This window comes from Zeugodacus cucurbitae, chromosome 6 (assembly GCF_028554725.1).
Source record: "Zeugodacus cucurbitae isolate PBARC_wt_2022May chromosome 6, idZeuCucr1.2, whole genome shotgun sequence".
NCBI lineage: Eukaryota > Metazoa > Arthropoda > Insecta > Diptera > Tephritidae > Zeugodacus > Zeugodacus cucurbitae.
In genome coordinates this window covers 38,132,164-38,157,505 of record NC_071671.1, presented here as the reverse complement: position 1 = coordinate 38,157,505, position 25,342 = coordinate 38,132,164, and the positions used below count along the sequence as shown (strand labels likewise).

Sequence of the window (25,342 nt, the reverse complement as noted above, 5' to 3'; positions counted from 1 at the left end):
CGAGTTAGAGAAGTTCCACTGTATATTATTATACCCTGAACAGGGTATATTCAGTTTGTCACGAAGTTTGTAACACCCAGAAGGAAGCGTCGGAGGCCCTATAAGGTATATATATAAATGATCAGTATGTTGAACTGAGTCGATGTAGCCATGTCCGTCTGTCTGTCTGTATATATACGAACTAGTCCTTCAGTTTTTAAGATATCGTCTCTTCAAGAAGCTGCTCATTTATCGGAACTGCTGATATCGGACCACTATATCATATAGCTGCCACACAAACCGAACGATCGGAATCAATGGCTTGTATGGAAAATTTTCGCATTTGACGTGGTATCTTCACGAAATTTGACATGGATTACTGCTTAAGATAATAATATAATATCCGAAGAAATTGTTCAGATCGGTTAACTATATAACCTTAATGTTTCTAGCAAACAACCCGGCTAAAAAGAATTAGTAAAATGTTTTCTTTTTTTTTACATACTTTTTCTTAAGTCCTTAGATTTGCTTAAACACATAGTTGCTAAAAGAAATGCACCTGTGAAGGGTATATTAGCTTCGGTACAGCCGAAGTTAACGTTTTTTCTCGTTTTTATGTTTCTTTTAAAATTTTTCAATTGCTTAATTATTGATCAAATCTATTTTTCGTTATACTATGTTTACATATAACGAGATTATCTCCATTTACGAGCTTAACTCGATAATCTGTAATTAAGAAACGAGATTTCCCATCAAAATTCCTCTCTGGATAATCCGAGATTATAAAATTATCTCGTTTTATACAACTAGATTTTCGGTGTTATTCCTACGTTTATCGATAATTTTGCGAGGAAGAGGAGAAATGTCAAATGAAAATTTAAACAAAAATGGCCGACCGCGAGAGAAATATGTGTAATACAACAACAAATGCAACACATTTGACAATTGATAATCTCATTTGGCTATATGTAAACGGTTAGATTATTGAACGATCTTAGAACGAGATTATTTTCATATGTAAACATACTATTAGCTTTCATTATCAAGGCCAAACAAGTATTGGTTTGTTCTAAAGTTAAATTCTTTAACTTAAATTCTACTGAGACTAGATACATATATACCATATTCTTCTTCTTGACTGGCGTAGACACCGCTTACGCGGTTATTACCGAGTCCAAAACAGCGCGCCACGTATCCCTCCTTCTGGCAGTTTGGCGCCAATAGGTTATACCAAGCGAAGCAAGGTTCCTCTCCACCTGGTCCTTCCATCGGAGTGGAGGTCTCTGAGCGAGCGGGTACTGCATCGAATACTTTCAGAGCTGGAGCACTTTCATCCATTCGAACAACATGACCTAGCCAGCGTAGCCGCTGTCTTTTTATTCGCTGGACTATGTCTATGTCGTCGAATAACACATACAGCTCATCGTTCCATCGTCTGCGGTATTCGCCGTTACCAATGTTTAAGGGACCATAAATCTTCCGCAAAACCTTTCTCTCGAAAACTCCTAGTGCCGTCTCATCGGATGTTGACATCGTCCACGCTTCTGAACTGTAAAGTAGGACGGGAATGATGAGAGACTTGTAGAGTTTGGTTTTTGTTCGTCGAGAGAGGACTTTACTTTTCAATTGCCTACTTAGTCCATAGTAGCACCTGTTGGCAAGAGTGATTCTGCGATAGACGAAATTATCTACAACTTCAAAGTTATGACTGTCAACAGTGTCGTGGGAGCCAAGACACGAATGCGCTGACTGTTTGTTTGACGACAGGAGATATTTCGTCTTGTCCTCGTTCACCACCAGACCCATACGCTTCGCTTCCTTATCCAGTCTGGAAAAAGCAGAACTAACGGCGCGGCTGTTGTTTCCAATCGGCGTACGCCAGTAGCTGTACACTCTTATAGAAAATTGTACCTTCTCTATTTAGTTCTGCAGCTCGTATTATTTTCTCCAGCATCAGGTTAAAGAAATCACACGGGAGTGAGGCACCTTGTCTGAAACCTCGTCTGGTGTCGAACGGCTCGGAGAGGTCCTTCCCGATCCTGACGGAGCTTTTGGTGTTGCTCAACGTCAGCTTACACAGCCGTATTAGTTTTGCGGGGATACCAAATTCAGACATCGCGGCATAAAGGCAGCTCCTTTTCGTGCTGTCGAAAGCAGCTTTAAAGTCCACAAAGAGATGGTGTGTGTCGATCCTATTTTCACGGGTCTTCTCCAAAATTTGGCGCATGGTGAATATCTAGTCTGTTGTTGATTTTCCAGGTCTAAAGCTACTAAAGCTTTAGTCTTTCACACAGTACGCTCGACAGAACCTTATACGCGATGTTGAGGAGGCTTATCCCACGGTAATTGGCGCAGATTGTGGGATCTCCCTTTTTATGGATTGGGCAGAGCACACTGAGATTCCAATCGTCGGGCATGCTTTCTTCCGACCATATTCTGCAAAGAAGCTGATGCAAGCACCTTATCAGCTCTTCGCCGCCGTATTTGAATAGCTCGGCCGGTAATCCATCGGCCCCCGCCGCCTTATTGTTCTTCAAGCGGGTAATTGCTATTCGAATTTCTTCACGGTCGGGTAATGGAACCATATTAGGGTTATTAAATTAAGCAGGCTGCTAGGACTTCAAGTCTCTGGATACAATAAATTGATCAAAATCAATTTCATTCGTAATTAACAGCGATCGTAAATTCAGCTTGTAATTCAATACATTATTATAATCGCGTAGTTATGAGCGTTGCTGATATCGCCAAATTAACGGTAGTAACATGCAAACATGTTCATTTGTGTACATATGTACATACATCTGTTTATGTATATAGAAGTCGAACGAACTGATAAAACTAAATTTACTGGTTTTAAATAATAATGTAAATATTAATGTTAATCTGGTTAATATTAGTTTTGAAATTTGGGTTAAATGTAATTCATTATGTGGAGCCTTTTATGTTGCTACAAAAACTAACATTGATAACTGTCATTTGTTATCAAATATATTTAAATGTCTCACTAAGATTTGTTCGTACACAAAAATAGGTATATACTTACATACATATGCACTGTATGTGTGCCATGTACTGTAAATATCGATACGTTTCTGTTTAATTTATGTGAGAGATTTTAGTTTTTAAAAGTATTAAGTAAGTATTAATAAGTTAATAGTTAGAGAAAAGTCATCTTAAAGTATTTTTCTTTGGTATCTTTTTATACTCTCGCAACATGTTGCACAGAGTATTATAGTTTTGTTCACATAACGGTTGTTTGTATCATCCAGAAATAAAAGAGTTAGACATGAGTGAAGTTGAAATCCGGATGTCTGTCCGTCCGTCTGTTCGTGCAAGCGATAACTTGAGTAAAAATGCAGATATCTTAACTTGGAACACATTTTCCTTGGCACCCTGAGGAGGTTGGTATTGAAAATGGAAATCGGATCATTGCCACGCGCACTAAATGGCAAAAAAGGAAAACCTATAAAGTGTCATAACTAGCCATAAATAAAGTTACTAAAGTAAAATTTGGTACAAAGGATCGCATTACATACAAAGATTAGGTTGAAAACTACTAAAAGTGCGTTAACTCACTAATACAATGTTCGGACCGACATTGAAAACAAAAAATGTTTTCTTAGCAAAAATAGGTTTTCGTTCTAAAACTTGTGTTTTTATCCATGCAAAATCTGTCAAACGAAATCACAGTTTTCGCTGAAAACTACTGGATCATTTGTGTAACGAAAATGATATCAGAACAAACTAGAATCGACAACCGAAATTGATAACTTTCCAGATTTATCCTGACATCGATATTCGTAGTTGTCAGCATGTTCGATATATTGCCAACAATCAACTATATAAGGGCTGCCGGACTGGCAGCAAGACACAGCTCTGATAAGAGAGTTGTCAAGTACGGACAATTCTAAAGAGAGAGTTGTCGAGACAAGAGAATTAGAAATAAAGATAATTAAGTGTATAACCATTAAATAGTGACTTTTATTTGACAATCCTGTGATCGAACTCAGAGTAGAGTTTCAGTGTAAACGATAGATTTTTGAAATCCGTTACACTTGGTTTCCACTCTTTAGTCGAGTGCTCTAGTTTAGTCGATATAATTGAAAGACATATTATGCCATCCCCAAATTGTCAGTTAATATTTGTTTAAATTTTCAAAAGAATGGAGAAACCGCAAAAGTTCAAAAAAAGTAAGTAAGTAAGGGAGGAAGCGCACCTAATTGAATTGTGGCAAAATAAGGTGTGTGCAACCGAAATTAATTAATATGGAAAAGCCGAAGGATGTCGCATAATTTTTTAAATGAACGAAAGTTTTCTTTAAAAAAACACAGATCCATTTCGTTGGCAATCATGTTCCCAAAAATTATTCTTACGTTGTTGGAATTAATGATGTTTGATTAAACATTTTTGCTCCAATAAAAACTTATACAAACTTTTAACCACCACCATCATGATTTAACCGGCGTCCCAAGTTCCTTTATTATACCTAATATGATTAAACGTTGTTTGTTCAACTCTTCTATCTTTTTTGCAAGGCCAAGGTACGGGGTAGTAAGAGTCTCGATCACTTCTCTTGAAGAATCATTGTTGCACAAGATATTTATGCAGCTTTTCAAAGCCAATACCATCATTATTAAAAATTTCTTGTCGTGATTCTATAATTAATAATAATTATAAGCAAATATTAAAGATTTTAAAACATACCATTCTCGTTGCTCAAAATTTAAACAAACAAATAATTTGTTTAATGAAATGTCAATGAAAACGCATCGAAAATACATGATGTCGGTCAGAACGACTTTGATTCCACAATCCACAAATTGTGTTTTCAATGTCGGTCCGAACGTAGTATAAAGGAAAACATCAGAAACACTAAATTTTACAGTTGAAATGGCAGAGAAGAGCTACACTCAGATGTTTTTACAAAATGGAAATTTTGTACATAACACTTTCTTTACACCCTTTGGACATGGATGGAAAATGGGCGAAATCGATTTAGAACCACGACAACTTTCCATATAACTCAATTTGGAATTCCATCTGATTCCTTCACATTATAATATATACATAAGGAACCGATGAAGATAGCGGAATAAAACTTTACACAAATACAGTATATCATCTGTGGCTAGACTTGTGGAAAAATTGTCGATATCAAGAACTCAGTGCCTAGGGATAATTTTTCACCGAAAATATCGGTAAATCTCTCAGATATTTTAATTTAATTCAGAGGAAATTATTTTCTTCTAATAGTGTGTCTCTGTTCCAAAGTTATTAAAATCGAGTCATAACTTCCAATAGCTCCCATATACCTAATTATAGGCTTTTCAAAAATACGTTGGGCTTTATTCCGCATATATCTGTTAATATGTAAGATATTTTAGCAAATTAAGTTGAGCGTATAGTCTTGGTGTGTGTACCTTGGCGGTGAAAATGAGTAAAATCGGTTCAGGAATTACATCAGCCTTCAAATATGATGATGTTTGTTATTCTATTGGACTTTATACCGAATATATGGGTCAAATTGTGTGTTATCTCAATAAAATTAGATCAATAAATTACGAGAGTATAAAATGTTCAAATTTTAATATTTTTATTTTTCCCTTTGTCAAATAACGAGATTTTTCCATGTACTGACGAAATGTTTTAGGCTTATTGATTTTAGATTAACCATTAACACTATACGGCAATTGTTTTCTGAGTATTGGACCAAACTAAATAATTCCAGGAGATTGAGACATAAGTAAACAAATTATATTCTGCGATTTTCGAAGTTAGCCTCCAAAATCGAAATATTTGGATTCGAAGTTCGAAAAAAATAGTTTTTAAAAAATTATTATTAATTTACTAAAAAATCCTAGTTACTAAAAATTTCAAAATATAGATCAAATCTAAATTTTCTTCTTAATTCTCAGAGATGGGTATTTTCAATTATTAGATATGTGTAAAATATATTCCTTGAATATATTCCTTTTATACCTATAATTCCTTATTCCTATATCTATATTCCTTATAACATCAGCTTTAAAATATATAAATTCATAACGATTATCTACGCAAGTATTACGCCTGAAGATACATATATAATCAAGGAACTCTGACAGATAAGTAACTACTTGTTTTGTAGATGAAGTTCAGGAGACTTCATGTAATTGTCCAAACTGCGGTGTTTCGGAGTCTGAATATTTATTTTCCAAGTGCTGCAGACAACAAAAACAACCAACTGGACGAAGGAGTACAGACTAAATCTTAACATTATTAATTCTGATAGTAAATAACCCCAAAATATTGGGTGTTACATTGACAGTCGCATTCCTCCATTCCGTTTCCTGTAGTCATCTGCTGGAAGCACAACCGCCTCCCAAGTGCATGAAGATGTCATTCCTACAATACGTCATTGAACAATACGACGAACAGACTTCGGACGCAAACTGTTTCAAAGCTATTAACACCTTCCTTTATTCCTTTTAAGTGAATGGAGTCAAACCTCCGCCTATTGTAGACAAGCTCGAATTGCGTCTTGAAACAATAGTGACGTTATAACAACAACTAAGAAAATAAGTATGAATCAGTTCAAGCTTCCAATTTTATTTTTGCAAAGATTTAATAATACGCACGTACTCATTTTTTAAATTTTCACGCTCTAACAATAAAAACAGTATTTTAAATAAATAAATCACAATGGTGAACAAATCAATATTAACTGATATTTTCCTGTCAGAATCATGGAGTTATTTCGATGAGTTTTAAATAACGACTAGCAATACGTCCACGTGGTGAACAATTATTTTTCTTGATTAAGAGAATTGATAAACTCTTCTAACTTTTCTTGAATGTGTCGCACTTTAACTGTAAAAGAATTTTTTTTTTAATTTAATTTTCATTTAACTTAATTATGTAAATTAGCATACTTAATTCCTCCGCAAGTGTAACTCGTTTTCCTGTTAGCAATTGCGCCTTTTTCTCTTCATCATCACTAAATTCATCCAGCACCTCTTTAATCTCTTTGTCTAATCGACGCGCCTCCCGATTAATAACTTGCTGCCGCAGTGCATTTGAAGTAACCTTAATCACTTGTTGAATACGCCAAAAGAGGACCACATCGCTACAACTTATCTGAAACCATTATAAACAATTATGTAAAATGCGAACGAAGTTATATGCATTCGAAGTTACTACCTCACATTCGGCACCTTGTTGGCTGTATAAGTAATATGCTTTTCGGCAGTCATTTGCACGATTCAGTGCTTGTTTCAAGAAATGTCTGAAATTACAAAACGGCATCACTGTGTTAAAAAAATAGTGCCGAATAAACAATATTCAAGTATCACTGTATTTAAAATACCTTCGGTAAATAGGGAACCACGTTTGCCGAATGTAATCTGTGTCGACCTCAATGCCATCTCGCTGTAAGTTCTTTCGAACTGTCGTTAGTTCGTCGTATGATAATGTGGGTAAGTGTTTCTAAATTATTAGTTATAGTTAAAATAAATGGATTTTTGGCGGTAATAAAATATTAAAGAACACTCACATCGTCGTTTTTGAGTACTTTATCGAGTTCGGTTTTAACATAACGTCGTTTTGATTGATCTTCTGTCAGTGATTTCCAATGAGTTATACGAGTGAATTGTCCTGGCCCCAGCATTTCATTCAAAGTCTCTTCAGTGTGTGCGAGTTTAGCTTTTACAGAGGTTTCCAGGAATTTAACAGCTTGATCCCACTCGGTTTTATCATGAACGCACCTGTCTTCTAATGTATTTAGTTGTATGACACGCAACATATCGATAGCCTTATCTTCCCAAGAATGTCTACGAATAGCTTCGTCCACCACAGCGCCTTTAAGATTATCAAATATGTCATCATGGTCCGGTGACTTTTTAGCTTTCTCCATTAAGTTTATGAATTCATTTTGCAGCGCTTCCCAACCTACATATATACAGACATTACAACAAAAAATACATTTTAAAATCCTGATAGAACATACCTGACTCCACCGATTTAGCTGGCAGAGCCTGTTCTGCCCATTGCCGGAGCTTTATGTCCACCATTGTATTGAAAGAATCTGGAAAAGTAATTACATTAGTTCAAGTTGTTATAATGGGACCAATTTTATTGAGTCTAAAAATGGCAATGAAAATGCGTATATATATATTACAAAATACATTACTTTAAGTACACCCGAATGCTTAAGGCGTGAGTGAAATTCACACATAAAAACATGTGAAGAAAAGCTTGTGCATTTACATATACATATATGTTATTATTGTAAAAACAATCCAAACACATACTGGTCCGTTTGAATGCCTGAATAATAACAATTATAGTTTTTAGATATTAATGAATTTGTTAAAAGCACAACATAACAATGATGAGTGTCGTGCCAGAAAGTGATCTACGATAGTTTCTAATTTATATTTACATAATATTACTTTGAGAACCTGACTGTGCGGCCGGCAGGTAGATATTTTCAAACACATAATTTGATAGTTTGTCCCAAAGTTTTTCAGTCAACGCTTCTTCCCATTTCTTTGCCGATATTTGTGAGAGCGTGATCACTTCATCCAAGATTTCACCTTTAGCTTTATCAAACAATTCGTCTCGTCCGGATTCACGAAGCCTGTGCAGTGTAAACTCTATTAATGCAATATTATTAAAATTAAAAATAAGAAAATTACCGCGGGAAATTATTTTTCCATTCCGTCTCCAAATTAAACCTGGTAGCTTTGAAAGCGTCGGCTTGTTGCTCTATTGTTTCGCGAACCATTTTCCAAAATCGATCGGAGACTGCCAAGCTAAGGTTTCGGCTTGTCACTTGGTGTGGCATTATTACACCGCGGCGGCTAAATGGATATTAGTTTCAATTTTCTATTAATTAGAACAATTCAATTACTCACTGGAAAAGTTTTGAATTTTTAAAGAAGTCTTCTTCGTATTGCCTGATCGCATCGATACTGTCGTCCTTCCGCCCACGACCAGTCACTACGGCATAGTAACCCAACGCTTTCATGGGGAATAATTTGCCGGAGAGAATCTTACGTATCTGTTAAATAATTATACATTAATTAGTTACAATAATGAGCTGTAAAAATCCGCGGTATACTCTATCAGGATCAGCAAGTTCTTCAGCCAAATCCACTTTTGTTAAAACAAATATGGTGCGGCGTCCTAGTGGGTCACACTGCATTACCAAATCAGTCACATTGCTCCGTTCAGCATCTACTGAACCATCTTGAATGCATAAAATTATTGCATTCGGATTGCTCATGTAGTGCTTAGTCATTTGATGGATTGAATCTTTTGTATCAGCCGCCATATCAACTGTCATGGTCTATGTAAAGTAGTGTAAGCAAACTTTCAGCTATTCTAATTATATATTATTCAATTATTTCAACTTACCGATATTATTCCTGGTAAATCAACTAAAACCATCCTTTGTAAGCCCGGCCCTTTCACTGTCATTGAAATTACCTCATTGCTTACTGTTTTTCCACCTCTAACAGAAGCTCTCATTCTCAACTCAACTTCACGGCGTAGCTCTGACAAGTCAGATTCTTTATTTAAATCATATTCACGATCCGAGTCACGAAAGGAAGCCACATGATATGGCCCTTCTGCAAGAGTTACTTTAACTGGTGCTCGCGTCATCATTTCTCCGCTACCTCGTGGAAATATGCGTGCCTTTGCAATGGATTCTAATACAGATGTTTTACCACTGCTTTGATCACCAACAACAACGACGCGTGGTAAATGATCGGCCATGGAATAGGTGGTGTCATATCCAGAGAGTTCATCGAGAACCTCTGAATACATATCAATGAGAGACTTTTTGATTTTCTTAGCGGTTGTTTTTTTGTTCGCTTTCAATATTAAATACTGTTGCCTCAATTCTCTATTTTCACGCTCCATTTTTTCTAATTCCTTTTGGTATTTAATTTGTACATTCATAATTTCCGTTTGTAAGGTTTCCACTTGAGTTTGCAAATTCTCTAAAAATAAAAATATTATTTCATAAATCTTTGTTGACTGAATTTCTTTACAATTTTACGCTTACCATATTTTTTACGACTATCATCATTAGACAATCCTAACGCCGACACAGAAGCTTTGGATTTAATATCGTCTTTTGCTAATTAAAAGAAAAAGTATTCAATTACTTTAAATGTGAAATATTTATATACAACAATGTAAGTTGGTTAAATGCTTTTGAAATTCTCCCACTCTAAAATGCTTTACGAAAATTTAAACTGACGTACATTCAATTATACTGGCATTGTTGCCTTGATAATCCGCCGCCTCAATGGCATCGTCCAGACGATTATCGAACCATATTTTCCATTCCGCTATCTTCTCTTCCCCGAGCTCCTTTAGCTTAGGATCTAAATACGAAAACAAACCCACATAAATTACATATGAAAATTACTAATTTATTCATCTGCGCATTTTGTTCAATATAATAGAAAAATTAAATAGGTAATACCCAATTGTTTAATTGTAGTAATCAAAAAAATCCTAGTCGAGATGTGAGAGAATATCAAAAGCACTCATAATTTTAAAATCTTACCTATTTGCACAACATCCTTCATAACACTGCCAACTTCTATCAATTTTCTCGAAAAATTATTCCACCTTTCGCCTTGTGGTAAAACGTCCTCCAACCATTTCAAATCGGGCAGACCTTCCTTCCACTCTTCATATTTCTATAACAATGAACAATTTTTATTTCAGTAATTCGTATTAAGGTTAAATACTTACTTTACTTAGTGATACGCCACCACCAATAGCTCCACCAAGGACTATGTATCGTAGTTTTAAAGCACCACGTAATATTCGAACAACAAACATTCCGTACTTTCGAGATGGTGGTACATACCAACCAAATCTGCCGTATCGTTGAGGGTATAGCAAATCATTTGGAGCACGTTGACTTTGTGGTCTGCCATATTCATCATAAGTTTGCCGGTGTATAGACTTGTTGCATAAGGTGGAATGATTGGAGCAAATTACTTTCGTGCAGAGATACGTTGTTCTTTGGGTTGTACCCCTGAAGGATACAGCAAAAATTTATTTAACGATGACGACATTACACCTATAACATCAGATAACTGTTTCATAATCTATCACATATATTATACTTACAGATGTGATTTATTAAAAGCTACTCGTAACATGATTCAAAGTGGTGTGTGGGAGCTGTTCAGTCTACAAATTAAATACGAGTCCACACAAATGTTTCAGTTGAAAAAATGTAATATTTTTACAAACCATGAAAATAGTGCTCTTCTTTTTCACCTGATTGTGTTGCTCACCCACTGACAGCTAACGCAGCTACCAGATTATTCAAAAAAAAAAAATTGTTCTATTAAATATTTGCAACCAAACAAGCCGTCCGCACTAGCAATTCCTAGCGATATAGTGTTCAACGTCAACTTGCAAGATCAAATATATTGTTTGTGTAATATATAAAGTTATTGATTTGCAAATATTTTTTTTTTTTTAGTATTATTATTAATTTTATTCAATGGACACCGTAATACAGAAGATGGTTTAATTTAGAAAAAAAACTAATATTTAATTAACAGATCCGACTTCTTCTTCTTGACTGGCGTAGACACCGATTACGCGGTTATAACCGAGTCCACAACAACGCCCCACACATCTCTCCTTTTGACAAGACAGGTCCTTCTCCACCAGGTCCTTCCATCGGAGTGGAGGTCACCCTATACCTCGGCTTCCACCAGCGGGTACTGCATCGAACACTTTAAGAGCTGGAGCACTTTCGTCCATTCGAACAACATGACCTAGCCAGCGTAGCCGCTGTCTTTTTATTCGCTGGACTATGTCTATGTCGTCGAATAACACATACAGCTCATCATTCCATCTTCAGCGGTATTCGCCGTTGCCAATGTTTAAGGGACCATAAATCTTCCGCAAAACCTTTCTCTCGAAAACTCCTAGTGTCGTCTCATCGGATGTTGACACCGTCCACGCTTCTGCACCATAAAGTAGGACGGGAATAGGACTTGTGGAGTTTAGTTTTTGTTAGTCGAGAGAGGACTTTTCTTTTCAATTGCCCACTCAGTCCATAGTAGCACCTGTTGGCCAGAGTAGTTCTGCGTTGGATTTCAAGGCTGACGTTATTATCGGTGTTGATGCTGGTGCCTAGGTATACGAAATTATCTACAACTTCAAAGTTATGACTATCAACAGTGACGTTGGAGCCAAGACGCAAATGCGCTGACTGTTTGTTTGATGACAGGAGATATTCCGTCTTGTCCTCGTTCACCACCAGACCCATACGCTTCGCTTCCTTATCCAGTCTTAAAAACAGCATCAATATCATCGGCGTACGCCAGTAGCTGTACACTCTTATAGAAGATTGTACCTTCTCTATTCAGCTCTGCAGCTCGTATTATTTTCTCCAGCATCAAGTTAAAGATGTCACACAATAGTGAGTCACCTTGTCTCGTTTGATATCGAACGGCTCGGAGAGGTCCTTCCCGATCCTGACGGAGCTTTTGGTGTTGCTCAACGTCAGCATACACAGCCGTATTAATTTTGCAGGGATACAAACATTCCAATGAAAACGAATTTTCGGTACTTACGTATTAACGTCACCACAGCATAAATTGAGATGTGAAAAAGTGCGAATAATCGGGGTGTATTAAGATCTTCTTTTGCCTAGAACGTTAAAAAAATTATTCTGGACGATCAAAATCCATGATATCCACACAATAAGTTGGGGCGGTGGCGTTAATAAGTAAGCCCCGAATTTACTTTTCCTTGCCGTTTCCCGTATATCGTTGGCCCATGTCAATTATCAAAGTCCCAGTACTGCAGATTGAAGACAGATTATAGTTTCTTTTAAGCAGAAAGGAAAAAGCTGTTACACCACTGTTAATGTTTTAAATTGGTTAATTGACCAAGCGTCACTCGTGGTACGATTACATTGGTTTTATTCACGAATAAATACAACATCTCAGAGGTCTTGCTCCTCACAATGAGAGGTATTCACCTCTTCCGAAAGGAAGAAAACCTCCATTGCCATAAACTGTGGTAGCGGTGTGTGTGTGATTGGAAAAGATGTTGCTCTCATCAAAAGCGGTGTCTTTGCTTTATGGGCGCATAATCAAGCTTCGAATATTTTACGGATTATTAGTTACATTTTGTATGTGAAAGCAACAACAAATAATTGAATTTATGCGGGAGAGTATGCGGATACCTTATTAAAAATTATATCGGCACTTGCTGAGTGCTGCCAAATTTTGTTTTACATACGTACACTATTCACAATGGTAAAAACGACTCAAAGTTTAAATTTTAGACAAAAATGACAATACAAATTATAAAACGTATATTTTTGTTGTTTTTACTTTAAAATACATTTTAATTGATTATAAAAACGTAAGGCATAAATGCAGCTCGATACAAAAAGATAAAAACAATGTTTGTGCAGATTTAAGTATTTCTCCATCTAATAAAATGATTCAGCATTATGTGCTGAACACATAGAAGACGACGAGCGACAACTGTCACATATTAAAATACACGCGTTCTTATGGGCACAGATTTTTTGACAACAGCACGACTTCACGACAAAAGGGTTGAAGTCTTCGCTGTCGACAAATTAGAAATGTTTCTAATTTTGCCGACGACAATGGTCGCTGTAGAGCTGCCACTAATATGTGAAATGTAAAATTATTCAAAGTTCTAACAAGTATGACGTTATTTTGCCAGCAGAAACGTAAAATAACTTTGATATATCATTTATAATAACAATCGATTATTTAAAACAAATAAATCGACAATTTTTACATCTCTTGCGCAAATAATTTCACTTTAAACTAAATATGTAAATTTTATTGAAATGAAAGGTTTTAGTACGGCAACAATGAAATTGCAGTTTGATATGTCGCTGCCGTCTTCAAAATGTTCAAGACGCTGGCTTCAAAGCGACATTTGTGATCAGCAGTCGCTACGTCGGGTCGTGTCGTCGTCTTTGTGTTCAGCACTTTATTGCCCATGATTAAAGTGCCCTGGAGACGATCAAATAATTGCTTTAAACAGTGCATATGTGCCAAGTGCCGGTAAGCTCAAAGATACTGAAACTGCTTTGCCCTCTAGCTCATTGGCAAAACCCAGTTGAAACACGCCATGTCGTTCCAATTCTCGTGCTTGTGTTGACCAAAAGGTTTAATTGCACGCAAAAAAGTGACATTAAACGTAATATCTGGTGTGTGAATGATTTGTGTTCCATGTAGCAGCGTTTGCGTCCATAGTTTTGGATTTGCTTGCAGCACATATTCCATCGCTTCGAAAGTTCTACGCTGCTACAATAAGTGACACCAATAAGTTTGCGTACCTTTAACGCGCCATATGAGGTTTGAAATATCTGTGTGGAAAATTAATTAGAATTTAAGGCAAGATAATATTATTATATTCAACAATTATTTACGTATTCAATGGTTTCGCCATTGATGTTGACCATTGTTGGCGTAGCTTCTATTGCGTGCTTCGAATTGACAGTGCAATGAACTATTTCTGTATCACCCTCATCAATTCCATATTTTGGCTTTAGAAAACCTTTATTTTACGTTTTACTTATTTAAATATGCGTGCTTCAAAAATTTAAACTTTAATTAGGCTGCAGATCACTGAATTAAATAAAACACGCAAAATAATACTTCACAAGCAGCCATGATATAGCTCAAAACAAAACTTGTTCAAACACGAGAACTTTGGTTGTTTCTTTCTATCATTCAGGGTGATGTATGAGAGAAGAGTTGAGTTAAATGTTTATGCACATTTTACCCTTTGTTGTGTAAGTGTGTATGTAGTGGTGTTATTAAAATTTCTTTGAATGTGTTGGAGTTTCAGTACCCATGACTTGGTGGGCTCTTTTGTTATCGCCCATTGCGTTCACACGAGCAATTCTTGTTCGACAACTCTGTTCATGTCTTTCTCTCATTCTCTTTCATATAATTTTCTCAACTTCTTGTACTCATCGTTTCCAAGCAAAAAATATATTTCATTAACTAAATTTTATCGTTATTCTCAATTTTCTAACTCATTTTAATTATATTATGCATATTTCTATATGTATTTGCAAATTACATACAAAATTAAATTATTAAATTCAAATTTTCAAATATATTGTAAACATTTATTTTAAAATGTGTGCAAATGCAACACTGTTACGTAGCAGCGAACTGTTACGAATAAGAACACAAAGCGTTTTGCCTGAACACAGCAGAATCGGCGCGATTCTCCTCTCCTCGCCGCCCCCTCTCCTATAAAACTAAGAATTGCCGCGACAAAAATTGCCTGTGTGAAAGGGGTCTAACAGAACCCTTCCCTCATTTTTCGCATTTCGATACTCTTCAGTTTGACGAGCATGCCGATAGATTCCAAGAATGATAAAATTCAAATTGAGCGTTTGAATTACAGTAATCTTGCGTATTATGTCTGCGTTCAAACGAGGAAACTTTTCTTCGCAACATCTCATTTGGCGTTGCTCATTTTATTTACATAGGCAACACGAATTGGAAAGTTTCGCATTTTCTCGAAATTCTAAGTTCTTCGTTTACACCATAGACGCGTTGTCAGGTCAGTTGCTTGCTGACTTCAAAGCGAGCAGGACGTGTGGTGGATTGTACGCACGCATGTGTGAACAAAAAAGACAATGCTTTTTTATATATTATTATATTTCTATTTAGATTATTAATTTTTTTATTATTTTTGCAAGTCAGTTCATAAAAACACAACGATTAATTTTCCAACTTCATTCGCCATTTAAAATGTTTGTAATATAATTAATAATTGTGTGTTTAATTCGAAGTAGTACTATCGATTTTTGTTTTGCAAAAAATTTAATTTACATAAAGTTTACTGCTTTATAATGTTTTCATACACATTTCTACGCAGTAAAAACAATTGATTGTATGTGTTAAGCTAACGTACACTATAAAAATTATTGTTAGGAAACCAGTATTGGTCCTAATTTCACCAGTTCTAAAAAAGCACGCGACCAGTAGAACAGAACTCTTGGTCAGTTGAGTAGCTCTCAACACGCATACACTGTCACAAAATAAATTGTTTGATTGTATAAGTTTGCCGAACACTGAAATAAAGTATCAAAATTAAAGAAATGAACCGAAACCACATATTTACTACCTAATTTTGTCACAATTTTTAATTGTTCAATTAGCCGACGTTGTCCTGGCTTAAATATCCGTGTCTGATATGACTAAACCTTTGTGATGTTTAATGAATTCACTAGCATATTTCTATTAAATGTTTTGACATCTGTTTTCTTTTAAGTCAGCTGTTAATGTTAATATTATAATAGACGTTATTTCGTCCCGGTGCTAGTAGAGACGTTAGAAAATAAATGTTCAAATGGAAAACAGACTATTTACTATTCTATTTGCGAATTCAAATGATATAAATTATTATAATAATGAAATAAAAAAAAAATTAAGATCGAAATCTGTTTAGTCAAATAAAAGCAAAATTTTAAACATCACATTTCAATGAAAAAATACGTTTGTCATGTCCTCGTAACATTATAAATGTCTTAAGCCTAATTACCTACACATTTTTCGCGTAAATTAAAAAATACACAAATTAAAATTTTTTATTACGTTCAGAACGTCCATAATGCATGTGACTTTGTTGCGATTTATTTATAATTACTAATAATAGAATATTGCATTGAATATTAGATTATACTTTTAAGTTTAAATTAATTTAATTAAAATATCTAGGTATATTTTTATTATTTCTGCCTCTGTATGAGTAGTTGTTTCATTTGACACCTGCCGTATTAAGAAAAATTTACTACAGGAAAATATTTGCCTAGCTTACGAATCTTTTTCATAGTAACGAAACATTTTGAGCCAGTAAGTTGGATTGCTTTTGTTATCTTACTATCTTCGAGAATGATATCTTCTATTGAATTCAATTTACAAATGCTTTCACGTATGTGCGTTGAATCCTTTTTGAGGAAAATGGAATCGCTCTTAATTCTTTCTGAATCAATGGAAATGACATCATCTTCATACTCTTCTTTAGTTTCTGCAACAGTATATGCGTTAACGTTAAATAGCGAATTCCTTATATCGGTTTGAACGTCAGATGTAAGACATTTTTGACGAAATTCGTATTCCTGCGCCTCGGTTATGCGATCTAATGATTGGCTCTCCCGAACTCGACGTCGCCCTGTTCCAATCATAAATAATTCCGAATTTGAGCTATTAAGGGACCCATTACTTTTGTTCTTCTCGTCTTTTGGAGTTTTCTTTTGTCGTTCTGTGTACGAGTTACAGTCCTTTCGCTTCTCATCCGTTTTATTATGCTAAATTAAAAGCAAAATAAGTGTTACGAGTTAAAGGTTTGAGAAAATCAAAAATTCATATATATACATATGTATATCGTTTTTCATTGGAAGCTACTATTACCTCTTTGCTGCTTTTGTGATTATCCTTTTTTCCGCTTACGTTTGTATTACTGCTGGTAACTATTTGTGTCGGCTGTATTTGGGACCCAGACGGGGGACACGATTGATCTTGTGAATCACTTGAATCATCGTGAGAATCACGTCGGTGCATACGTAATCTTGTTGGAGTGTCACCCACGAATTTGTTCATCTTTTTCTTGCTACGTGCTTTAGTGTCATCGTCCGATGCCTCGGAGCTACTGCATGATGGTGTTCGAATTTTGCTTAGTTTGCTACGGCGATGTGTTAGTACTGGGTTTTTGTTACTCAGAGGTAAGGAATTTAATTTGCCTATTTCGAGGTCATTCATTCCTCTCAAAGCATCTTCCACTACTGGTAGTTTAGCTGTTCTAAAATTTGATGCGTCCTTCTTCACACTTGTATCACATACGGCATGATTTTCTATTTGGTTAAGCTTATGTACTAATGTAGCATCTACAGATGCAGTCATTTTTGGGCGGTCATCCACTTGCAAAATAGAATTGGACTTCTTTCGTTCCTGAACCACACAATTCAAACGACCATCAGATATTGACTCTCGTCGAGTAACAGCTACACGCAATTCATTGCCATCATTTGCATTTTCATAGCCAGACTCGTCTTCTTCCTCTTCTCGCACTATGCTGCATTTTCTACTTCTTTTATCCTGATTTAGAAAAGTGAAAAACAAATGTAAATTTTTTAAAATGTCGGGTTTACAAAAGATAAAAAATATTATATTAGTAAACTAACGGTTTTAGTTTCCGTTGCAGGCCGCGTCACCAAATTTATTGGCATTATTATTTTATTTGAATCCAATGAATTTATTTTAATGTCTGGTTGTTGCTCACGCTTCAAATCTGTAAGATTAGTCCTAATTTTTTTAATTAATATAAACGTTTATGTAATCAATTTTCTTTAACGTACTTAGCCGCCACTACGTCGGGTAAGAGGATAGACGTATGTTTTTTTGGTAATTGCTCTTCGCGACGTTTACGGAGCCTCAATTCCGCCAAGAGGAAATATGTTGCTGTGATGTGATTGTATTGATTTTTGTCCAATGCACTACATACATTTTGAGAATTTATTTACATACTTTAGAGCATATAGAATACGAGAAAGACTTACTGCAAAATTTCCTCTTTAGGAGCTATATTTCCGTTTATCATTTTCTGTATAATGAAAGCGTGGTCTTCATCACTAAGTTCTTGCCGACTTATCAATGGCAAACTATCTGCCGTATCAAAATCAGAGAATTCGCTTAACCAAGGATGTGCGGCAATCTGTTCAAGGGTAGCGCGGTTTTTTGGGTCACGAACCAACATTGAACTAATTAACTGTTTGCAATGTTGCGACACCTGTGGTGGGACCGTATACTTACAGTCCATAATCATGGTCAAAGTTTCCGAGTCATTAGCTTTTTCAAAAGGTGGCTGACCACAAACAAGCATATAAAGTATTACTCCCAGTGACCATATGTCTGCAAGAAATTTCACAATTACCCAATTACCAATTATTTTCAATATGTAACATTTCAATCCTTACCAACAGCTGGCGCATCATAAGAATCTCCTAAAAGAATTTCTGGTGCAGAATAAGCCAAACTACCGCAAAATGTTTCTAACTTTTGACCAGGAGAAAATTTATTGCTAAATCCAAAGTCGGTCAATTTAACGACACCAATTTTCTCAAAAAACACAACGTTTTCTGGCTTCAGGTCTCTGTAACAATAAAATATATATATTATTTACATATATATATATTTTAACTTTATCTAAATTACTATACATATTATGCACTTAAATATAAAACGGTTCTTTCGGGTTAGTTATACCCGGCACAATACGACAGTGTGTGCCTTTAATATAATATGTCTGTAATATTAACTACGAAATCATTTGCTTACCTGTGAACAACATGTAACTGATGACAATAGGTGATAGCCCTTAAAATTTGTTTAAAATATTTTCTAGCGAAATCTTCGCTAAGACCACCTTCATGTTTCATTATGTAATCATATAGATCACCACCATCACCCAATTCCAAAACTAAGTATAGTTTAGTTGGCGTGTCAATAACTTCATAGAGACGCACCACATTTGGATGTTGTACCAACTTCATACATCTAAAAAAAAATTAAATAAATCAATATTTTATTTCGTACTTTTTATAGGTTCTTTTCTTTTATTTAATTTGTTCGAATATCTTACCTTACTTCTTGAAACAAATGGGCTTTAGATATTTCATCTAATTTAGTCTTATCTACAACTTTTACGGCAACCTTAGCACCAGTAAATACATGTCGAGCCAGTTTCACTACAGCAAAGTGTCCGGAGCCTAAGGTTTCTTCTAAATCATATAATCCTGCTATTTTTCCATCGTAAGATCCTCCGCTACAACCGGATATAGATTGTATTTGTGTTGCCGATGCACCGAAAGCCATATTCTCATCAGAGTGCATGTCCGAGTTCACCAATATAATTTTTGTCGCCGGTGGTGTTTAAGTAGGCACAGTAAAAGGGGTATAACTTTGTTCCGATATAAAGCGTATTTTCATCTGGATTATATGAAGTTTTTAGCCATAACTAAAAGGCTATCCTTTTAATATTTGACGTTTGGTCTAATCAAGCGAAATATATCTTTGGAGATTTTCCCCCGAGAGAATCTGCCACATTCCGTATTAGTGTAGAGGAAACATTTATGTACTTGTTCGGTTCCAATCAAATTAAAAACAGTTTAATGAAATTAAATTCTCTACCTCCTTTTAATAAATAAACAGTCAATCTCCATGCACACTTCTGTGAAGTTAATTTATTAAATCTCGCATAGAAATATTTCCTCAACTCTTCTTTTGATCCAATATCTGTATGCGATGGGCTCTGGTTGTAGCAAATGCATTTACTAAAAACGTTGCCACACCATCAAAATAATTATATATAAAGTCTCCATTGTGTAGATATTTCGATTATATCACGCTCGAGGGCCAAATTTATAGACCCGCCACAATAAGAAATTTCAATCGATGTTTTAAGGCGTTTAAGTTGCATTACGTTTTCAATAAAATTCTTAGTATATTAAAGAAAACTGCGTACGAAATATATTTTTTTATAAATAAAAAGATATTGACTTTTCGCTAAAATTTAAAAAAAAATTAAAAATAATTATAAATTTCTTGCTCGCTGTAAACATTTGATATAGCAAAATCTAATAGTGAAAAAAATTTAAATACTCAATTTCGCACATGTCTCAAATCGTAGTGATACAATTACATAGTACACTTTTGATAATGAATTTAAGAAACTTCGATAGACAACTTTGCAACGTATAACCCCTATATTATTTTAGGTATACTTTCGGAAGATCTGGTAATAATAATAATATTTATAAATGTGGTAACTAGGTGCTGTTTTGACTATCATTTGGTTGCAGGAAGATTTGCGAAATTCAGAAGGAATTTCGATTTGATTTCATGTATTGTGCAGGAATTGGCAACTGATTTCAACAATGGCACAGAAAAGGAGTAAGATGTGTCCACATATTGGTAATGAGCATGTACTGGAGATTAAAAAGCTTGAAAAGGTACCAAAGTAGTAGGTGCTTTTCGTAATGTCATTCTATCTACTAACGGTCCAAAATATATTGTTTCTTGGAGTAGGTAAGGTCGTGTGCAGAGTGTGATTATTCTGGTCCGAATCTATGGATCTGTCTTAAGAGGAATTGTTTACGTGTGGGATGCTCTGAACAAGCCAATGATCACAGCACTGAACATTTTCAGCTGGATAACTGCCATTGCCTACACATGAACATGTCATCACAACGTCTCTGGTGTTATTTATGTGAACGAGAAGTGTTCATTGACGTGAAACCATCATTGATAGGGGATCCGTTTATAACAGCAATAAGGTCAACGGTCGCTTCGCCGAAATATGAAAAGGATAACAGTGATGGGAATGAGAGTGACGGAAATACCAACGAAATGTCAGACTTCTCAACCGGACTGGTTGGACTGCAAAACATCGCTAACACCTGTTACATGAACTCGGCGCTACAAGCGCTTAGTAACGTACAACCCATGACACATTACTTCCTCAACTGCAGGGATCTAGTTGAACACATTGTTGAGCAAAGTTCTAATCGCAATAAAGTTGGACTTGCTAAAAGTTATCAGCGGTTAATTCAGGATATATGGTGCAGAAAGGGCATCGGAAAAGGTAAATACATAACAAATTGTTCATCTTTTTTAATTTATGCAATATGGTTGAATTATAGATTACATTGCGCCGCGTGGAATATTATATGGAATTCGAAGTGTTCATCCAATGTTTCGTGGCTTTCAGCAGCATGATACCCAAGAGTTTTTACGTTGTTTTATGGATCAATTACATGAAGAACTAAAAGAAAACAGCCCTGTATTGCCAATAATGTCTTCTACTAAAACTCCAGTGATAGAGATGAACAACTCAGAAGAGCCTGTAGATTCAGATTCTATATCTCAGTCAAGCTCATTGTCAGATTCTGAGTATGAAACATGTGATAGCAGCCTTTCCCAGCATTCGAATCAAGTCAAAGGTCAGTTAAACTCAAGTAATACAGATCGTAATCGAAGAACGCGAAAAGCACACAACAGTTCAACGCAACCACAAGCAGAAGTTCATTCAATAATTAGTGACGTATTTGATGGAAAATTGCTCTCCTCAGTACAATGCCTAACTTGTGATCGCGTTTCGACACGCGAAGAAACGTTTCAAGATCTTTCGTTGCCAATCCCAAATCGAGACTATTTGAACATGATCCATCAAACGCATAGCTTAAGCGCTCAAAGTCTTAATTCAATTGATACATTAGCAACTAATAACACAGACGGATGGCTCACTTGGTTCTGGAAAATATTTCGATCATGGTTGTGGGGTCCTTCCGTAACGTTATATGATTGCATGTCAAGTTTCTTTAGTGCAGATGAACTCAAAGGGGACAATATGTATAGGTATTTATGACAAATATTTAATTAAACTAGTCTTTAATGGAACGATTTTATTATTATAGTTGTGAGAAGTGCAATAAATTAAGAACTGGGATTAAGTATTCACAAATTTTGGAGCTACCGGAAGTGCTGTGCATTCACTTGAAGCGGTTCCGTCATGACTTGTCGTATAGTTCGAAAATATCGTCACCAGTTCATTTTCCTCTCGAATGCTTCGATATGAAACCATATCTGCATAAAGATTGTAAATCAGTAGTAACGACGTACAATTTGGTTTCTGTGATTTGTCACCATGGCACCGTAGGCGGTGGTCATTACACGTGTTTTGCCCGTAGTCCAGTTACAGACCATTGGTACCTTTATGATGATCAACACGTCTTTGAAGTGCAAGCCAATACTGTACAAAACTGTCAAGCTTATGTGCTTTTCTATCGGAAACATAATCCTCAAATGGATCTGATTAGAGCAAAGGCAAGTGAAATTTCTGCATTGAATCCAGTCCACACTGCAGAAATTCGATTTTATGTGGCACGTGAATGGCTATCGAGATTTAGTACATTTGCGGAACCTGGACCAATCAATAATTGGACAATACTGTGTTCACACGGTGGCCTTCTACAGTCTAAAATGGCACTGTTAGATCAGATTGCAGTACCGATATCTCAGCCATTGTGGGATTATCTATATTGCATATTTGGTGGCGGCCCTGCTATAAACATGTTGTTCGAATGTGAAATTTGCAAAAGAGCAGCCAAATCGCTGAAACGACGCCAAATTTATGAGTTATGTGTATTCACAAAATTCACCGGCTTGGATACAGAACTTGATTGTGGCGCCATATATGCCATATCAATGCCATGGCTGCGAAAATGGCAACAATTCGCACGCGGAATTACGCATAAGGAACCGGGGCCTATTACTAATGCGAATATTGCCCTAACGGATGCTGCACAGTCGTTACCAATTCGACAAGTGCGTCCGGGTTCGGACTATGCCCAAGTGAATGCGCTCCTGTGGCGTTTCTTCTATGGTATTTACGGAGGAGGGCCGGAAATAATGCTTCGTGGGGCGGTTACAGAAGAGGTTTGTATTTTGAGTCAATAAAAATGCTGAATTCTAAAAACTTTTCACTTTTAGATTGAAATCATTGACCAAGATGAACAGTATGATTCTGACCATTTAGGAGACAAATTCGATTTTTCAGATACAGAAAGTAACATTGGAAATATGAACTCTGTTGACATAAACGAGTCCGAAACGATGCAAGAAAATTCAACAATAGATAATAGAAGCTCGGACGATAGTACGCGCTCGCCAACATTGTCCAATCACTATGGCAATTTTAAAGAAACCAAAAATATGAAACGTTTTGGAGGCAATAGTAAAAAGTTGCGCCCACCATTACTACGAAATAGTCTACGAAAAAAGAACAAAAAAGGACGAAATGCTATTAAAAGTGCATTTGGGCCGACAGGTAACTATATAATTTCTGATCATGGAATATGATATTAATTGCATATCATCAATAGGTAATTATAACATTCGGAAAAACTTCGATGGTACAGAGAATGGTTCAGAGGAAAATATACACACACATTCCACGCAAGCAGTTGATATCGATCCCGACTTACCGCAAAGTGCATTTAATACAAATCAAAAGCAATCATTCCTATCTGAAAATAAGTCTAGAAAAACAAATTCAAAAAACATCTATACCGAAAGCTTAGGATCATACTCCGATGAAATCGTAGCTGTGCATACTGGTCATATAAAAAGTAGATCGAAAAGTAAAGATGCAGTGACTCTGCAGAAATTTGTTCAGTTGCCGGAATCCAGTGAGTCTACCGAAACTGATATTTAAAAAATCTGACCTGACTTTCGACGTAGTCATTACAATTTATATAGAGTTAATTTTGTTGGACTATTCTTGTATGTATTTTTATACTCGTAAGCTTTTAATATTTGCATTGTAAATTTGTCAATGTATGTAAGTATGTATATACCCATGATGAAATAAAAGATAGGCGAACCATGTTCAGTAGAAAGGTGGTATTTCACAATTTGATGCGAAAGAGAGAAACCAAGGAAGAAAAAATCGTAAATTTTCGGGAGAATAAAAATATTAATTATACAAAATTATTTATTATGTTGAGAAACATGTGTACACAAACAATACTTTAAACCTCACATTTTCAAATTTATATATATATATAGATATATTAAATAACCGACACAACAACAAAAACTATACAAGTGTAATACCTTATGTTTATATAATTTATATTTAACAGTTACTGCAAATATGCGGAATAAAAAATACGATTTTGTGATAATTAATTCCTTTGGTAATTAATGAAAGATTCCTTAAATAGTAGCTCTTTCTAGAATTGAACATTTATTAACTATTCCACAAATTAAATGTATGCATGTATATGTGTACATTAGTACATTTTGCTTATTGAAAATATTGTATATGTGCTAAGGCTTGATTCAATTTTATTTTATTTCATTATGGTACATACATATACATACATACATATATGCACTTCGATAGAAATGTGTCGTTCGGGTAGAGGCTATTGTATGCAAAGTTTTCATATGTGTTTCTGATTAATAAATATATGTAATGTAAACGCCTTAAATTTTTTAATTCAGATAAGGTTTTTTAACACGTTGGCTGCCGATGTATCACCGGTGATCACAACAAAAAACTACCCCCCGGTGCCAGTGTATCACTGGTGATCACAGCAAAAAACGTCAATTCCGCAAGATGATCACCGATGCTACTGCTCGTTTCATACCAGCCGGACGAATTGCTAGCATGCGACCTAATTTCCCGGCTGAAGCGGCAGTTTTAGCAAATGAGCGTGACTCCTTACGCCAGGTTGATCCCTGTGATCCCCGCATAA

The 25,342-nt window shown here is 35.6% G+C and overlaps 3 protein-coding genes and 1 long non-coding RNA gene across 9 annotated transcripts; 1 reads left to right on the top strand and 3 right to left on the bottom strand.

Moving 5' to 3' along the window:
• Positions 1-6,547: 6,547 nt before the first annotated feature.
• LOC105217506 (dynamin-like 120 kDa protein, mitochondrial) lies at positions 6,548-11,309 on the bottom strand. 4 transcript variants are annotated; one of them, XM_011192542.3, is made up of 16 exons: positions 11,116-11,309; positions 10,732-11,020; positions 10,541-10,676; positions 10,233-10,355; positions 10,031-10,105; positions 9,376-9,965; positions 9,080-9,307; positions 8,874-9,019; positions 8,655-8,819; positions 8,409-8,596; positions 7,964-8,041; positions 7,511-7,905; positions 7,325-7,443; positions 7,159-7,243; positions 6,891-7,095; positions 6,548-6,828 (listed from the first exon to the last, which is right to left on the bottom strand). In XM_011192542.3, the coding sequence occupies exons 1-16, from the start codon at positions 11,145-11,147 to the stop codon at positions 6,764-6,766; spliced, it is 2,919 nt and encodes a 972-aa protein (XP_011190844.1). In that variant the 5' UTR covers positions 11,148-11,309; the 3' UTR covers positions 6,548-6,763. The 4 variants fall into 4 exon arrangements, with proteins under 4 accessions (XP_011190844.1, XP_011190847.1, XP_011190848.1 ...); XM_011192545.3 differs by having other exon boundaries at positions 8,418-8,596; XM_011192546.3 differs by lacking the exon at positions 10,233-10,355.
• A 2,357-nt stretch (positions 11,310-13,666) lies between these two features.
• Positions 13,667-14,888, bottom strand: LOC128922656 (uncharacterized). The gene is made up of 2 exons (XR_008471839.1): positions 14,432-14,888; positions 13,667-14,368 (listed from the first exon to the last, which is right to left on the bottom strand). It is a non-coding gene; the product is annotated as an uncharacterized LOC128922656 (long non-coding RNA).
• A 1,714-nt stretch (positions 14,889-16,602) lies between these two features.
• On the bottom strand, positions 16,603-20,366 carry LOC105217509 (SNF-related serine/threonine-protein kinase). Of its 2 annotated transcripts, XM_011192551.3 has the most exons (9): positions 20,211-20,366; positions 19,663-20,117; positions 19,359-19,577; positions 18,998-19,173; positions 18,581-18,932; positions 18,380-18,517; positions 18,206-18,326; positions 17,436-18,119; positions 16,603-17,332 (listed from the first exon to the last, which is right to left on the bottom strand). In XM_011192551.3, exons 2-9 carry the CDS (start codon positions 19,911-19,913, stop codon positions 16,802-16,804), a joined length of 2,472 nt encoding a protein of 823 aa, XP_011190853.1. In that variant the 5' UTR covers positions 19,914-20,117; positions 20,211-20,366; the 3' UTR covers positions 16,603-16,801. The 2 variants fall into 2 exon arrangements, with proteins under 2 accessions (XP_011190853.1, XP_011190852.1); XM_011192550.3 differs by having other exon boundaries at positions 19,663-20,363.
• Positions 20,367-20,654: 288 nt separating this feature from the next.
• LOC105217508 (ubiquitin carboxyl-terminal hydrolase 33) lies at positions 20,655-25,066 on the top strand. Of its 2 annotated transcripts, XM_054233885.1 has the most exons (7): positions 20,655-20,817; positions 20,882-21,031; positions 21,108-21,663; positions 21,722-22,436; positions 22,496-23,516; positions 23,571-23,907; positions 23,963-25,066. In XM_054233885.1, the coding sequence occupies exons 2-7, from the start codon at positions 20,957-20,959 to the stop codon at positions 24,292-24,294; spliced, it is 3,036 nt and encodes a 1,011-aa protein (XP_054089860.1). In that variant the 5' UTR covers positions 20,655-20,817; positions 20,882-20,956; the 3' UTR covers positions 24,295-25,066. The 2 variants fall into 2 exon arrangements, with proteins under 2 accessions (XP_054089860.1, XP_011190851.1); XM_011192549.3 differs by lacking the exon at positions 20,655-20,817 and having other exon boundaries at positions 20,853-21,031.
• Positions 25,067-25,342: the final 276 nt, after the last annotated feature.